This window comes from Epinephelus lanceolatus, chromosome 9 (assembly GCF_041903045.1).
Source record: "Epinephelus lanceolatus isolate andai-2023 chromosome 9, ASM4190304v1, whole genome shotgun sequence".
NCBI lineage: Eukaryota > Metazoa > Chordata > Actinopteri > Perciformes > Serranidae > Epinephelus > Epinephelus lanceolatus.
The window spans coordinates 32,777,090-32,793,087 of record NC_135742.1 but is presented as its reverse complement, the minus strand read 5'-3'; the positions used below and the strand labels follow the sequence as shown (position 1 = coordinate 32,793,087).

At 40.1% G+C, this 15,998-nt stretch overlaps 1 protein-coding gene across 2 annotated transcripts; it reads left to right on the top strand.

The window, feature by feature from the left end:
• The first annotated feature begins 7,559 nt into the window (after positions 1-7,559).
• asb6 (ankyrin repeat and SOCS box containing 6) lies at positions 7,560-15,692 on the top strand. Of its 2 annotated transcripts, none has more exons than XM_033618486.2 (7): positions 7,560-7,666; positions 8,086-8,232; positions 8,394-8,575; positions 11,673-11,779; positions 12,484-12,592; positions 12,686-12,772; positions 14,456-15,692. In XM_033618486.2, the coding sequence occupies exons 2-7, from the start codon at positions 8,123-8,125 to the stop codon at positions 15,175-15,177; spliced, it is 1,317 nt and encodes a 438-aa protein (XP_033474377.1). In that variant the 5' UTR covers positions 7,560-7,666; positions 8,086-8,122; the 3' UTR covers positions 15,178-15,692. The 2 variants fall into 2 exon arrangements, with proteins under 2 accessions (XP_033474377.1, XP_033474378.1); XM_033618487.2 differs by having other exon boundaries at positions 7,568-7,654.
• Positions 15,693-15,998: the final 306 nt, after the last annotated feature.

Genomic DNA, 15,998 nt, shown 5'->3' with positions numbered 1-15,998 from the left:
CATCACTCACACAAAGGCTGGTAGCTGTCCAAAAGTAGCCTGTCTATAGCCTGACACTCAGACAAATCCCTTGAAGCCCACGCTACACTGAGGTCCGTTCAACAGCTGGAAATCAGAGAAAGCACCAGACAGAGCCTGAGCGGCTTGAGTTACATCGTCTGTAGCTGCAGGTCATTAAAAAAAGTAGCCAGACTCCTCTAAGTCCTGCACATGGTAAGCCCATTTCCTTAGCTGCTGTAAAAAAAAAACCTCACACACCAGCTTTCTCCTTCCCAAAGATGATAAGACACATTGGAAATGTGGGAGTTTTGTAAAACAGGTAGAGCAGTTTATTTGAAGAGATATTTAGGATGCAAAAGTATACGCAACTGTGTCTTGACACATGTGACTTTCAGATCTACAGACCTCTCCAAGGACAGGTCGTAAGACTTTGATGTCTGGGGAAAGGTCTCAGGTCTTTGATGACTTGAAAAAGATCTGGAAGCTTTCATACCTTGAACATAGAGCAAAGACTGAAATGTCAGACGCATGAACATACAACATAACTCGCTTTCCACTCTCAGACACAAATAATCATTTCTTACTTTGAAGTGGTTGGCAGTTTAGTTTCCTGCAAGAGCACAGACTTTCTCTCAAGAACACTACAAACAATTGTTGGTATATAATGTCTATATATACATCATGTGTCTGTGGGATATTCAGATAATAAGAATACCATATGGGTGAGTAAGAACACACTACAGGCTGTGTTTTTGAACTTTCCCACTGTCACCTCCTGACCTTCAGTAGGTCCCTGGGGAATATACCATCCTATCCTCTATATTATACATAATGAATCGTCCCCTGTGTCTTCTTTTGGGTGGTATCCTTCATCCATGACCTTAACCAGCCTCAGTAGCTTGTCCTCCAGTCAGTTGGTAGACAGGAGGCCCAAATTCATCACCACCTTTCATTCCCCTCCCCTGGCCTATCTGATCTATGATAGCATTAATAATAACCGCTGCAGAATGCCCTGTCGCCCTCTGTGCCTTGCCCACTCCCTGCCTGCGCAGATTACCACCAGCAATTCACAGCCCATTAAAACTGTATTTACTTATCAGCCTCTCTGGAGCCGTCACTCTGTTTTCAAGACTGATGCCCAGAGGGAAGGCAAAGAGTGACCTTCCTATAGCCCACAGTGCTGTAAGTCACTAGTCCCAAATGATTTGTCTCTTATTTCGCTGCCTAAACTCTGGTGACAGCAATGTTTGCCAAACAAACAATTTAATAACTCTGTAAACAGAATGAGACGACTATAATCAACATTTTTATATTAAAGGAATAGTTTGATTTTTGGTTCAAATGTTTTTGAGTTTCAAATGTTCATTTTCTGATGAATAGTTACATCTTTTTTTTTTAAGATATTTTTTGTCTTTAATTGATAGGAAAGTGAAACGTGAAGGGGGGAGAGAGGGAATGACATGCAGCAAAGGGCCACGGGTTGGAGTCATACCTGTGCTGCTGTGGCAACAGCCTTGTACATGGGGCGCCTCCTCTATCCACTAAGTCACCGACGCCCCAAATAGTTACATCTTTATATATATAAAAAATTGATATAACTCTCATACCGGTCCATTAAATATGAGGCTATAAACGGCAGCTGGTTAGCTGAGCTCAGCACAAAGACTGGAAACCGGAGGACAAAGTTAGTCTAACGGTCATTAAATCAACCTACCAGCACCTCTAAAGCTCACTAATTAACACATCAAGTCTTGTTTGGGCCAAAACCAAAGTAAAATTTGCTGTTTTACAGGGGGTTATTTGCCACACAGTTTCATAGATATCTGTGTTTCAGGGGGAAAAAAGCTCTTGAAACCAACTGTAAGTTAAAGGTAACATCAGAAACTACCTTATGAATGTACAGTAGACTCACATTTTCATCTCAGAATTTAGAGGGAATGGAAAACAGAGCTTAAAGAAGTGTGAATTGAAATCCTGGTGACCAGGAACAAATCTAACTAAATGCTAATGTTGCTGTAAATCTGCTTGATGTGTAAATGTTTGCTGATGTGTTAGTCATATCATCTTCATACCAGGAAGCAACCTCCAGGGCTGAAAAATGAAGCATCCAGTGGTGCAGAGGGTACAGCAGGCGTCCCATGTGTGGGGGCAGGGTCCTTGCCACAGCAGCTGCAGGTTCAGTTCCAGCCTGTGGCCCTTTGCTGCATGCCGCCCCCCCTCTCTGTCCTCCCTGTCATGCTTAAGTACTGTCATGTGAAATAAAGTCAAAAACCTAAAATATAATCTTATTAAAAAAAGAAAAGAAAAATGAAGCCAATGTGAAAATGCCACAAACTGCAGTTTCTCTAATGGCCACTTGAGGCTGACTCCAGGAGTGAGTCAATCCTCATAGACCTCCGACTTTACAGCAGAATTAAACATGTTTACAGCCTGGTACAAAAATATGGTTTTGGTTACCATAACTAATTTCCCCATACATGACAACTGTACAGGGAGTGATTTTTTTTTTTATTACTCACCAATTAAGTCTTAGAATTATACATAATTAAGGGAGGGGCCACTTTGAGTGACAGGAAAAATGCCTAAATGGGAGTCCACAAACCAATGGGTGACGTCACAGTGGCTTCTACCATTACATTTATACATCTTATGCTTCAAATCAGTTAATATATCAGTGTTTCCTGCAGCCCTTAGTGGCTGAAACTAATTTAACTGCAGGTTTAATTCAATGCAATTTGCACAGACATTTTTTGTTACATGAAGTGCTATCAAGCAATAGTGACCACATATAATATTTCAATGCATTGCTCACTTTGCCTTTAAGTATGTAAGCCGGAGCAAAGAGTTTCCTATAGTTGTGGTTGGATCGGCTGCATATATGCCATTATATTTGACTGACAGTTGAGCAATCATGATAGCATAAATGGGACAAGGTGAACTCTCCTTATTCTTCCTTCTGCAGACAGTTATTTCTTATCAGCTAGAATGTGTCATGGTCTACTTTGGGTGTGCTTAACTTCCCCTGACCTTTAAAAGGGCTGATTATTTCCATCCACAATCTTCACTCGGCAATACGCTGCCAGCACAAAAGGATATTAGGCCCAGACCTGCTGGTCTGATAATTCCAGCTCTTGGTATGGAACTGAGGGGAGACCAAACCACAATGCCCTGCCACTCTATTATCATTTCACTGCCTCCACCTTCACTTTCACCACTGCTATTCTATCACCTTTCACCTCACAGGGTGTGCAGCTTTTTCAGGAGCTGAAGAGTTCTCCGTGCGGCCCGTTTTATTACATCTTAAAAGTACTTTGTATTCACAGTAATTAACTTCTCTTTCATGCATCACCCTCCCGGGACAAACCACACAGCTTTGCATAGCCCAGAATACTTTGTAGCTGTGTAAATCTCCTTCGAATTGGGAGACTCCCCGCGCCTCCAGCTCCCCTGACAGCACTATTTGATAGAAATAGAGAGAATCTCAAAGGGTACCAACAGGTCTAAATGTTTAATAGATTCTTATTTTACTTGTGGTAATCTCGTAATCAGAGGTTCGCGGGGGTTACATCTATCACCTAGGGAACAAATAAAAGTCTTATTGTGTCCTGCTCCCTTTCACCTCAGGAGGAAATGTGAACCAGATAAATAATGGCCTTGTTTCAAGAGACTCAATCTATTGCCAACGATTTGTGGCCAACAAAGTAATTTCGATAGCGTTCTTTGTATTGATAGATGGAGCCTAAATTTGATAAAGAGCCAATTTACTCGTGAGGGGTGTAAGAATGGAACTGCGGTTATCTTTGCTCTTTTTTCTGTCTTTGCCTCAATCCTACCAATTCAGCTCAAAATTAGATGGAAAGAAAAGGACAAACAGCACAAAGGGTAATATTTTTGACAAAGCTTTGCTACTAACCACTTCCATTACTTTTCAATACCAATAATCCATGTGAGTTGTTTCATCACACACACTGTTGAGAGAGGTGACTGTATCAGTGTGAAATGTTTGTGACTTTGTGAGTTCATTTTTTGGCTGAATGTTTAGCTTTAACAGAGGACCAAAAAACAGTACACAGGCTCAGCAGTTCGGGTCATATTAACTTGTGCATTTCCTCTATTTCCTCAGAAAGAAAACAAATTAAAAAGCCGTTTCAAACCTTACATTTTGATGACTAGTGGCACTGAAAATGCAATGCTTGGTGAACAACCTTGACACTTGCTGTGCCATGAAGATGTTCTGAAACTTCCTCAAGAACCTGCATGAATGCCAAACCTCAGAGCTAAGGGGAACCCTGCAGCTGGGATACATTTTCCTCTGTTTTTTCATGGCTAAACACCGGATGTGTTGCCACCTACTGTTGCCGTTGTCTGACAAGAAACAGTATGCTCTTGTGACCACATGGTGGAAAAGGTACAAATTAACTTCAGAGTGGAAAAGAGAGACTGTCTGCTTCACCGGGGAACCCCCTGACAGGTGTGTACAGAAAGACTTTAGGCGCTAATCACTGGCAGATTTGTAAAAGGTGAGGTAAAGTAGATTATTCATGAGCGCATGGCTCGAATATCCAGGGTAAATTGAGCGTGTTTGGAAAATAGCAAAAGAGACTTCAGCCACATTAGGCGGATTCTGAGCAGGCCGCCATCCGTTCAGGGAACAATGCTTTATTGATCGGGTGACTTGAATGTGAAAATAAAAAGGTCTTGAAAGTGACAAAATTAATCAAACCTTGATTAAATTACTGCAGTCTGTTTTCCACTTCAGCGGAGGAGGCAAATGAATTCTTCCAGAGCTGTTTGTTTGCATTGCCCATGTCTACATTTACATGATGGCTTATGTTTGCCTCCATGCATGTGTAAAACCGTGCACTCATGCATGTGCTGTGTAATAGCAGATGTGTCCCACTGATTCTAAGCTCAAAGAACTGGTGTATGGGCCTGTGATGCACTGCTGCCACCTAAAGACAGAGCTTGAATCAACCATTATTTGGTCAGCAATCATACATCATACTGTTCTTTACTGATACACACAATACTGCGGCCATTAAAGTTATTCCTATCTTGTTTATTTATTACTCTTCTAACATCTTTTTTACACATTTACACAGATTATGCAATAATCTGTTTCCTGTGCCTTATAATTACAATACAGATACAGTATGATTTTCATATAAAGTGCTGGTTCAAACCCTATTATCCAAACATCCCATATTTACCACATCCTCTTTGTTATGATACAATTCACCATTCAAATAAAAAGTATTTCACTTATTTTACTTATGGTCAGGTCACGCTTTTAAGAGGGATGTGTCAGTTTAACTCCTGTGTCCTCCTCAATAAGACATAATGCATTACAGTGTGTCAGCAACAACATATGCTGTGTTAAAATGCACTGTCATTAACATACGCTGTGCTCGAAATCAGACTCACGGATGTGTTAAAAATGACATCTTTTGTAAGAGAGTGCTCCTCGGCGGCTCTCAAAGCAAGCCATCTGTCACCAAACCCAGACACGGCAGGGGTTTGTTTGCTAAACAGGACAAAGGCGACTGTTATCAACCAGATGCTGTCAGCATAATGGAGCAGTTGTCAAAAAAAATCTGAAAGCTGCTGTCTTGGACTAATGTACCATATGGACAAAGTACTTTTTTGTTAGAACTGTTGTTGTTGGTGGTGAAATATCTTGTTGGTCAGATGTTGTCAATTCATCGAATTTAAAATGCCAAATGGCAATCATTGACTTCATCTCTGGAAGAAACAGACATAATGAAAAATGGGCTGTTATTATGGTTTGTCAGATGTGTGACGGAACATGTTTGTGAGATATGATCTGTGAAATTTGACATGTATAGTCATTTAACACATTATGTTATACAAGGAAAAACTGTTTCATTGATTAAACTTGCTGATTGACTTGCTTAATTACTAACAGGGGGAATTCATTTTGTCTGACATATCTTCATAGTTTACATTTGGGATGTCTGTTTTAAAGGCAATGTTTTTCAAATAGTATGCTATTTCCTGTGTATCCTTTGTAATTATCCAAGCTTATCACATCAGTTTTGATGGTATACCTGGCAATATGCCTCCGGGCAAATACTGTGCTATCTGCCAGATGCTGTTGAAATTTTTATGTGTCGTGTTGGTGTAAGCTCCACAGGTGAGCACCATTATTTTAGGACACCCTAACCACCCACAACAAGTAGTACTGAGTAATAATATTAGTATGTTTGTTTGTTTGTTTGTTTGTTTGTTTTGACCCTTCCTGAAGCTACCATTGTTTTTCCTGGAGCTTCCTTCACTGTCTTGCAGAAAATGCAATAATATAGGAATTAGATTTTTAAAACTTACCCTTTAATGTTTGAAAATAAAAAGTTAAAAGTTGAAGACAAAATCCAAATTTTAAATAAAATGTAGAATAAAGACATTTTTATGAAATGTCACTTTTTTTTCTTAACCCCCTGAGACCCTGTGTCTTCTTATGTGGACATCACATTTTGGGTTTATCAATCTTATACTTCATTCTACTTAACTTGGACCTGTTGTCTTTGTTTGTGGACACTTTTTTGTGCCATCTAGTGATAGTATGAGCACAATACACTAATCCATGTAAAAACAAGATGGCAGCCATTTCTGCTAAGTCAGTCTGCTGCCGATCCTGACACAGGACAAGGTCCAAAACCTGATCACATTTTATGGGCAGAAACTTGTTTATTTATGATTTAAAATGTTTGTAACTTAATATGGCAACAAATTTGACCAATTTTAGCAACAGTAACAAGCTAACACTAGTAGTTAACACTGTTAATTAGGAAGTACTCATTTGAAGACATTGGGACATTGTTGTCTCATTTTAGGACACTGGGACTTGATTGTCGTTGACAGTGTTCAGGTTTTTATACTTATTGGGTCCTACTGATCCCAAATAGCTAGGAGAAATTAAAAATGCATGCCAAACAAAAGTTGGGTCTCTCAGGAGATTAGGGATGTATCCAAAGACCGTTGAACATTTGAAAATCCAATGGTAATTTCTCGTTCCACAGTTTCTGACTATGATAAAAGGTGTAATTCTGGTAATTTTTGAATTATTAAAAAAATGCAAGGCATGTTTTTTTTTTTTTTTTAATCTGTGGCACAATAAACACAAAATACAACCATTTAAATTTGTATGCCCCTCCCTTAAGCGAAAATAAAAAATATTAGTCCCTCCCTTGTGCTTAAAAATTATTTGAGGTGCCTCCGACTTTTTGAACCACCCCCTCCCCCCTCATAAATAACGGTCCCTAAGTACAAAGTAATTGCTACTCTATTTTTACACATAATGTTCCCTTGAGAATGAAAAACTAGCCTACTGACATCCCGGTAAAAGAAAGATATAAAGATCTGCCTCCTAATCTCAGCCATGGATTATTAAAAGTAATACGGATTATTAAAAGTAATATCTCAGATGCCTGTTTGCTTACTCATTTATTCACGGTTCTCCTTGTAAGTTTTAAACTGGACACACCTTGTTCTGTGCAGAAAAGATTAGCTATTTTTCAAGGACCGATCGTAAAGAGGAACCTTAGTTATCGTTGTGCTTGACAGGGGAATGAAAATACTGTCGGACCATTGAGTGAGTGAAGCTCGAAGTTACCTGTTCCGACGTTAAACGACTGACGTGAGTGTCCGAGTGAGTTTCTGTTTACTTTCCTTGTACAAGTATTGTATCTCAAACACTTTAATTCATAACGTAGCACTTAAATAAGCAATAAATTTAACGTTGGATATAAGTGCTAGCGTGACTGTGACGTTAGCAATTGTCCTGCTAAGTTAGCTAACTGGCTATAATAGAACTTTGTTCTTAGCCCATAAGGCCGCGTGTTAGCTGGTTACCGTGATGTTCAGAGTAAAGTGCCTGGTCGTGTTAGCACAAATGAGATATATTCATTAGGATAATATAATATTCTGTATAGAGTTGCAGAGCGTCAACAGTAGCAAGCTAGCGTGAAGTGTCACCTGTTTTCAGAAAACATTTGTCAATTGAACTGGGCTTAAGTGAGTTGATGTAAAGTGAAGCTCTGACCTGTATTCACATGTACATGTTGGCAGGTATTGACTAACGGGAGCTGTGAAGAGCGGAGGAGCCATGCCTTTCCTCCATGGGTTTCGTAGGATCATCTATGAGTATCAGCCGCTGGTAGATGCTGTCATGTGTGTTGTTGGACTGGAGGAAGGAAACGGAAGTCCCGAGGAGAGGTAATACTAAAGCCACAGTATTATCTGTTTAATTATGCAGTTGTGTGCATAAATGTGTACAGTATGTTTTACCACCAAGTACAGAATGCATCTGACAGACACACTGGTGGCATTTCATACAGTTTGAATGAAACAGTGCTGATACCTGCTCTTGTGTCCAGAGTCAGAAGCCCCGAGGATGAGCCGGGTGTATGCAGCTCTCTGGCCGAGCTTCTGGAGCGGGAGTCCCAGTCTGAAGTGTTTGTGGAGGGCATCAGCTATGCTCTGTTTAAGGTGGCAGAGCGGGGGCTGGTGAATGCGGCTGAAATCCTTCTACGCTATGGAGCTGATCTAAACTTTGAAGGTAAGTAATCATATGTGAGTGGGCTTTAAATTCAATGTACAAGCATTTAATACAATTTCAAAGCATCTAAAATTGGAGTAGCCAGCCAGAGCACTTGTCCTGCAGTGCACCATGCATAATGCAGCATTTCTGTCACTCTGAGTTTACAAGGGCTTGTTTAAAAATTCAGTGTTGGGTGGGCTGTATTAATCATTTTAAACTGAAGTACAATCTTGTCTTGCTGGCAATTAATACTATCACTGAAAATGGGTTTACTTGGTTACACTTTCTCTCCATCTAGGATTTACAATAACAAGAGGCGTATCATTTCTAGTAATAGACCCCAATTAAACAAGTTGATGGCCACACTGAAGGTGACTACAGATGTAAATCTTTTTCCCAGTGGGACATATATTTCTGCCGTGCTGGCCAGTAACTCACTTTCTACACTAGCTCCCATCATGCTCCAGTTTTATTGCAGTTTTATTGGGTGATGAGTCTCTGCTACAAGCACAACAACCCCTCATGTGAATTCATAAAGAAAATGACATGACAGAAAAAGCATGCATGCACCTGCCATTTTTTTTACACAAGGAGCTGCATACTGTAAATTGAGCAAGTTGTCATCTATATACACTTGAGAGAATAACTCTCCCTAAAGCAAATTGCAGTGGAAAGTGCAGCATGTCTTGTGGCTGCAATGAAACCTGCCAGGGCTCTGCCAGATTCTGCTGTGGTGACCTCTGGTGGTAATAAAAATGTCTTTCCCCAGGGACATTTCGGGGATCCTAAGAAGAGGCAGAGGCTGCTTCATTCATCTTTTACATTTCTTGAATGCCTCTTTCCAGCAAGTTAACACTGACAAATTCTCCCACATAGAATGCAGAAATGTTCGAGTTTCTCTATTCATGTTCAAGTATTTGTCATCGTTTGCCTTCATGTTTAAGAATAGATTGTGCCAGCTATCTGACAGGCAGTGTGCTGAAGCAAGAGTTTGTATAGTTATGACGGTTATAAGCAGGTGTATTTATTTATTTATTTATTAGTTTATTTGTCAGGGACAATGTTAAAAAAAACAAAAAACATTGGAACAGGTTACATCAACATGAAACAGATGTACATTACAACATTAACATTAGTTAATTTGAGCACATAATAGTAACATTCTCATACATGTGACGTGATAATATAAAATTACAATATTAACATCACATTTCAATCATTTTACATGTTTTCCTTCCTACATGTGCATGCATGTGTTTGTGTTCCCTAATTTAATGGCAAGATATGTGTCTTTATGAGTAAGTATGTATCTGTCTATGCATATCTGTTCCTCTCTCTGTGTGGATGTGTCCCATTTGCGTGTGTGTGTGTATACCAGTGCATGATCAGAGATCAGTGATGGCAGGTTTGTGTGTTTTTTACGATCAGATTGTTTTTTTTATTTCCGTTAGTAGGGCATTCTAAAAATGTATTTGTTTTTTGAGAAAAGAAGACTGACCGATGGTAGTTTGCATTGTGCCACCCTGAAATTGCCATTTGCTGATCCCCGAGTGGCTCTTCTATTGGTATTTGTTTTTGTGACATATGGACAAAGTGCAGACGAGGCGAGATTGTTCATGCATTTAAAAATCAATTTGATAAAAGAAAACTCGATCAAGCTGTTGTTGTTTGTATAGTGACAGTTGACCGTTTGGCTTGGCTCCATACAGTAACACAACATGATAAATGTGAAAGTATGGCATGCGTGAATAGTTGAGCTGCCTTGAAGGGGAGCTATGCCCATTTTCAAAATTCATACATGTTATTCCTGTGATCTAAAACAGTCCAAAAATATTAGTAAAAATGAACAACTCTCCCAAATCCACATAGATTGCTAAAACTCAAAGTCTGGAGCTGCTCCATAGACAATGAATTGGGAAAGATGTTATAAATGATAGTGAGAGCACCCAGGGGAATGTATATGGAGTATATGGGGACTTTGTCTGTTTCAGAACTGACAGCACTATAATATAATACATCTTATTGCCGTATAAAAAGAAAACAAACATTCTGTGAGTCCCCAAAATCAGGCTCCCATTCAGTGTATGTGGAGCAGCTCCAGACTTTATACTTGATGGCATTAGAAGTTTGAGACTTACTTCTCTGAGAGAGATGAAACATGTTCACAAATACTGATTAAACTTTCCTAGGCCATGAAATAACATATTGGAAGTCTAAATTTTGGTGATGCTCCCCTTTTAATGGGTATGTAATGCCATATAATTGTAAAACAGTTTATATTCTGTCTTGTATCTTCATCAAATTTGAGTTGGGAATCCAAAATGACACCAAGAAATTTTAAATCACAGACTTCCTTTACTTCCTCTTGATCTGTTTTGATTGTAAGCCTGTCTTTTGCTTTCCTTCTCGTGTAAAAACAAATTGCCACAGTGTTTGTAAGATTCAGATTGAGCCACTGAGATACCACATCTGTTTCATTTGTTAATATCTGCTGTTACACAGGGGATTTTATGTTATATATATAAATGGCTGTGTCATCAGCGTACATTTGAGAACTAACCGTTTTGTACTTAATAATCTGGATGCCAATCTTAATGTGTACATGAAAGAGAAGTTGTCAGTATTATATACAGTGGATGCACACAGTAAGTATCAATCAGTTCTTGTGCCACTGAGAAAACACAGTCAGGTACAGGTGTCGTTCTGTTACATGTAAAACTGAGAATTAACTTTTAATGTTTATTATCTGCTTTTATACTGTATTGCTGCCAGCTGCAGAGGATGAGAGAGCCTAAAACACAACAGCTTGAGAAAAGACTTTCAAACATTCACCAGTATGTTAACACATATGCTGTCTTTAAGGCACTTGGTAAATATATAAAATATATAAAACACAAGAAAATACAGGAAACATTCTTTCACAAAATCCCTTCAAACATATGCACTGGGTTAGAGCCAACAGACCACCATAGTCAGCATTATACAGCAGGTTGTGTCTCTGCCCAGACACATTTAGAGAAAATGTAGTATTGTCAGAAATCTTCATCTGTCTGATTTAGATTTAATCTGCGTGATAAGATTCAGTTTGTTTATTATGATTTTTTCTCCTCTCCAGACCCTGTGTCTTACTACAATCCTCTGCATATAGCAGTTTTAAGGAACAGGCCAAACATGGTGAGGCTGCTGGTCGGGCACGGAGCAGACATCGAAAAGAGAGACAGGGTGAGGCAACTGTCGAGCTTCATGATTCAGGATTCATGTCCTTTTTTTGTTCTTGTGTTCTTCTCTGTAGTCTTACATGTTTATGTAAATAGAGTGCCCCAGGAATGAGTTACAAAACCTGGAAATGAGTTAGATTTTCACCACTCCTGGTTCCCTTATCATGAAGTCAATGGGTTTTTGGATGGGTTTTTGGTTAGATGCCTGAAATAAGGTCTGTAGTAAAGACAAGCTTTAGAGACTTTCACGTTTCGTTCTACGACATAAAATACATCATTAAATACCCTACTCGTTTATTTTGATGCCTTTGTGTGTCTTAAAAAAGGCGGTTCCTAACAAGTTGCTAAATGACACTACAGAACATCATCACACCGATGTGGCTTTACATCCGTGCTGTGGGAGCGACGTCAAGTAATGTGACTGTGGTGTAGTTCTTTTATAGCCTAACATTAGCTTTTCACCTCTGGTGATTGCAGTTAAGCTTCAAAAATCATGTGTTGTTCATTCATGAAGATTATCTTGCTGAACATTGTAAGTAACATGAATGTTCGTTTGCCACAGAGCTAATTTTTTGAAATGATCCAAAATCCAATCAAAAAATCCTATAGGCCTTTTGACAAGAGAACCAGGGCAATGCTAACTTCCACATCGGCTGACAGAAAAACGTCATCCCTGGAGCACTCTGTAATATCAGTGTTTCTTGGTAGATCCATGAGAGCAGTCCTTTGGATCTTGCCAGCGAGGAGTCTGAGAGGCTCTCCTGCCTGCTCACCCTGCTGGACCTGGGTGCTGATGTGAATGCAAGTGATAAAAACGGTACAGTTACTTTGCCTGGCATAATTCAAAAATGATAATTCTGTCACTCAATCATTTTTCCGAAAACTCATTGCTTTGGTTTCGTCTCCAAAGGTAAAACGCCTTTGCTCCATGCCTTGGCTAGCAGCGATGGACTCACTGTGCACAACACAGAGAACATCCAGCTTCTACTTCAGAGAGGTACTAACTGTGAAACACCCGTCATCTTCACTTTGCCCTCTTGTCCACTTTTGGTCATTCAAATATCCTCTCAAACAGAATCACAGTCAAACCACTACAGTGAGAAACTTGAGTTAGTATGCATGCTTGTGCACATATGTGCGTTCTGAGATCAAAGTGAACTGTCAGTGCTTGTCAGGCCAAAATATGCACATACACTTTTTAACACGAGTGAAAATGGAGCAGAACCACTCCTGTGATCCAGGCATGAAGCAATGACAAGATTTTTAAATGCAGGATGTTAAGATTTCACATTATCATCAATCTCCTTAGTATACTCGTAGTTTCATGTACAGCATTACAGCAGGCGGCCCTCATGTTGACTTTGCCTCATGATCTTATTTTCTTTTAGGTATTTACAACCAGCGTACCCTGACACAAAATGGCTGCACAGAAACCAGAGTATTGAATATAAGCCAGTGACATTAATATTCCTTACAAAAGAATTAATATGCAGAAGAGTTGCATACGATCACAGGCATTGTTAGTGTTAGTAAGTCCTCAGATTTCATAATGTTTGTTTTTTTTGTTTAGTTTTTTTACAGAGCCAGATCTTGTAAAGGGAATTTTCTCAAAGGTAATTTTGTGCTTGGTTGGTATCACAGTATTACGGAATACCAGGGTATTTAGAAATCCTGATATGATTTTGACTGTACCATCAAAAATACAGAAGCTTGCATTACTATTAGAGTCTTACTGAGATGCTGTGTTGAGTATATATTGTATGTAGTGCACAGCACGTGCCACCAGATCTAAGTCTTTACTGGTGGAACAGGCAGCTAAGCTGACAGCGAGAAGTGGGGATGATGTTACAGGACTGTAAACAGCTGCAACGGCAGAGCAAGACCGCGGGTCGCCAAACATTAAACATATATCATGTAACCCAGTGAAATTTCTGGAAGGTATGAAAAAATAGATAGCGCCCAAGCCTGGTTCTACAGCTAGACAGATTTACAGTTTTTCAGAATGGAGTCTCTTGGTTGTGACCATCACAAACATAAGTGCCCACTGTACATTAAAAGGCAGCAGCGAAGCCAGTTCTCACAACAGCCACAAAGCTTTGTCAGGTTTGAAAAGATACCCATGATGTCACAGGGATGTCATCAGGTGTATCTCAGCTTGGAGACTTCAGATTTTATAACGGAAAGCCTGTGTTACAAACTGGGGGTGTGGAGTTGAAAAACATCTCGTTTACCAGACAGAGTGGGTGTAATGAAAGATGCTATCAAGATGAATTATAGGAAATGTTGGAACCAGTGTTTTTTAGAGTATTTAGTCATACTAGCAACTAAAAGAAAGGATATCTCATATCCTAGTTCTTGGATTTTTACCCTATCTTTTTTAGATTTGATTAGCAAGTCCCCCTACTTTATGGAGGTACTATAGTGCTGGGATACACCTTTAATGTACGCAGCAAAGGCTTCTTTTAAAAACAGTAACCAATAAATGCTCTATAGTGTTGTTTGTTTTAAAAGGGACCTAAATCATTACTCGTTTATCAAAAGACTCTTTGATTAATATTGTCTGTTGACACATTTTCATTATTTTAATGACACTATCGAAGGCACATTTGCTCTAATGTGCAGTAATTAACTGATTTCAGTTTGATGTGATGTGTTTTGAGTGATGCTTTCTTCACCACAGGTGCTGACGTTAATGCTGCTACTGTAGACTGTGAAACAGTCGAGTCATCGTTGGTGTTTCTGGTTAAGGAGGCTCTTGAGGCCAGTGCAGAAGATGCTGCTGAGATCGGTAACTTTTGCTTGAAAACCACGCGGCTGCTGCTGGCTCACGGTGTGGACCCCAGCTGCTGTCTGAACGAGGATGGCGAGCCCTCCCTGACACAGACGAGCCTGGAGCACTTTGACCTGCTCTACCCTCTGGCTGTGCTCTTAATCCAGAGCGGAGCCTCTATGGCTTGCACCTATCATGGCGACTCATGCTGGTCAGGTTACAACCTCCTTTTCCAGCGGCTCCAAACAGCCCTGCAGCAGTGCCCTGATCAGAGTCACGCCTCCGAGCTGCTGGAGCAAGCTGAGGTGTTGCTCGACTTGGCGCGAGTAGATGACCCCATGCTGATTCATCCTCTTGGGCCGGAGCTGCCTGTGCCCGCTGGGGACCCTCACCCCTATGCTCAGGCTCTGGTAGACCTGCACAAACGCACAGTAGAGCGTGAAGCGAGCCCCCCTGCTCTGCGATGCCTTTGTAGAGCATTCATAAGGAGCCACCTACAGCCTTGGCCCCTGGAAGACAGAGTCAAAGCCCTGCCATTACCAGACAGACTGAAAGACTTTATTCTTCCTGAGTACACATATACACCAAAGCCTGGCTGGGAATGCTTCAAGCCCCAACATAGCCAGCGCTGATGATACAAGCTACTGGTTGGGTTTCTACCTGAAATCTAAAGTGAAAGACTGAGCAGGCCTGTAATAATTTGAATACGTTGTCTGAGCATTCGTCGATAAGTGCTCCCTAACAAACCATTGAGGCCTTTGTGTAATTTTTATTGTAATCGTCTGTGCCAAATTTACAGACATGTGTGATTGTTTACTGGAAGACGTTAAGTTATCTGTGCAAATTAAGTTTTCACTGCTATGATTAAACTGCTGTACAGTCCAGTGAGTCATATCAATGTGGAAAGGGAGCTGCAATACAAAATAAAATCCACCAGATGGCAGTGTAGATCTTGCATCTCAACAGCAGCGCCGATGTCAGGGTCAAAGATTTAGTTATTCACAGTGCAGCCTATTTAAGTTGTTCCAGTGCAGTGGGCTCCATCTATATTTTATCTCCTCAACATGATGGTGGTGTATTGTGGAAATTGTGTATCTTCTCGCTTAATGTAAGGGTGGACCAATAAAACAGCTGTGTGTCTCACAAAGTGTCCTGGTCGCCTGTTATATCTTGTCATATCAGTTCGACATTATTTTCTGTTTTTCCTCATGTTACTGTTTGTAAGTGACCAGGTAGTGGCAGTGCAGTGCTGAATGTGACTCTCAACCTCACTGGCTACCTATTTATAGTAGAATAATTGCTTCATATTTACCTCATGGTTGTGTTCATACACCAAACATCAGTTGAGCGAATGCTAAAATAAAGAAGCAGGAATAAAATGCTACAAAACAGCAGGAAGCCTGTAGATGTTTTGACATGGTTCCACTGTGACATAATGTAGCTGCAATGGCTG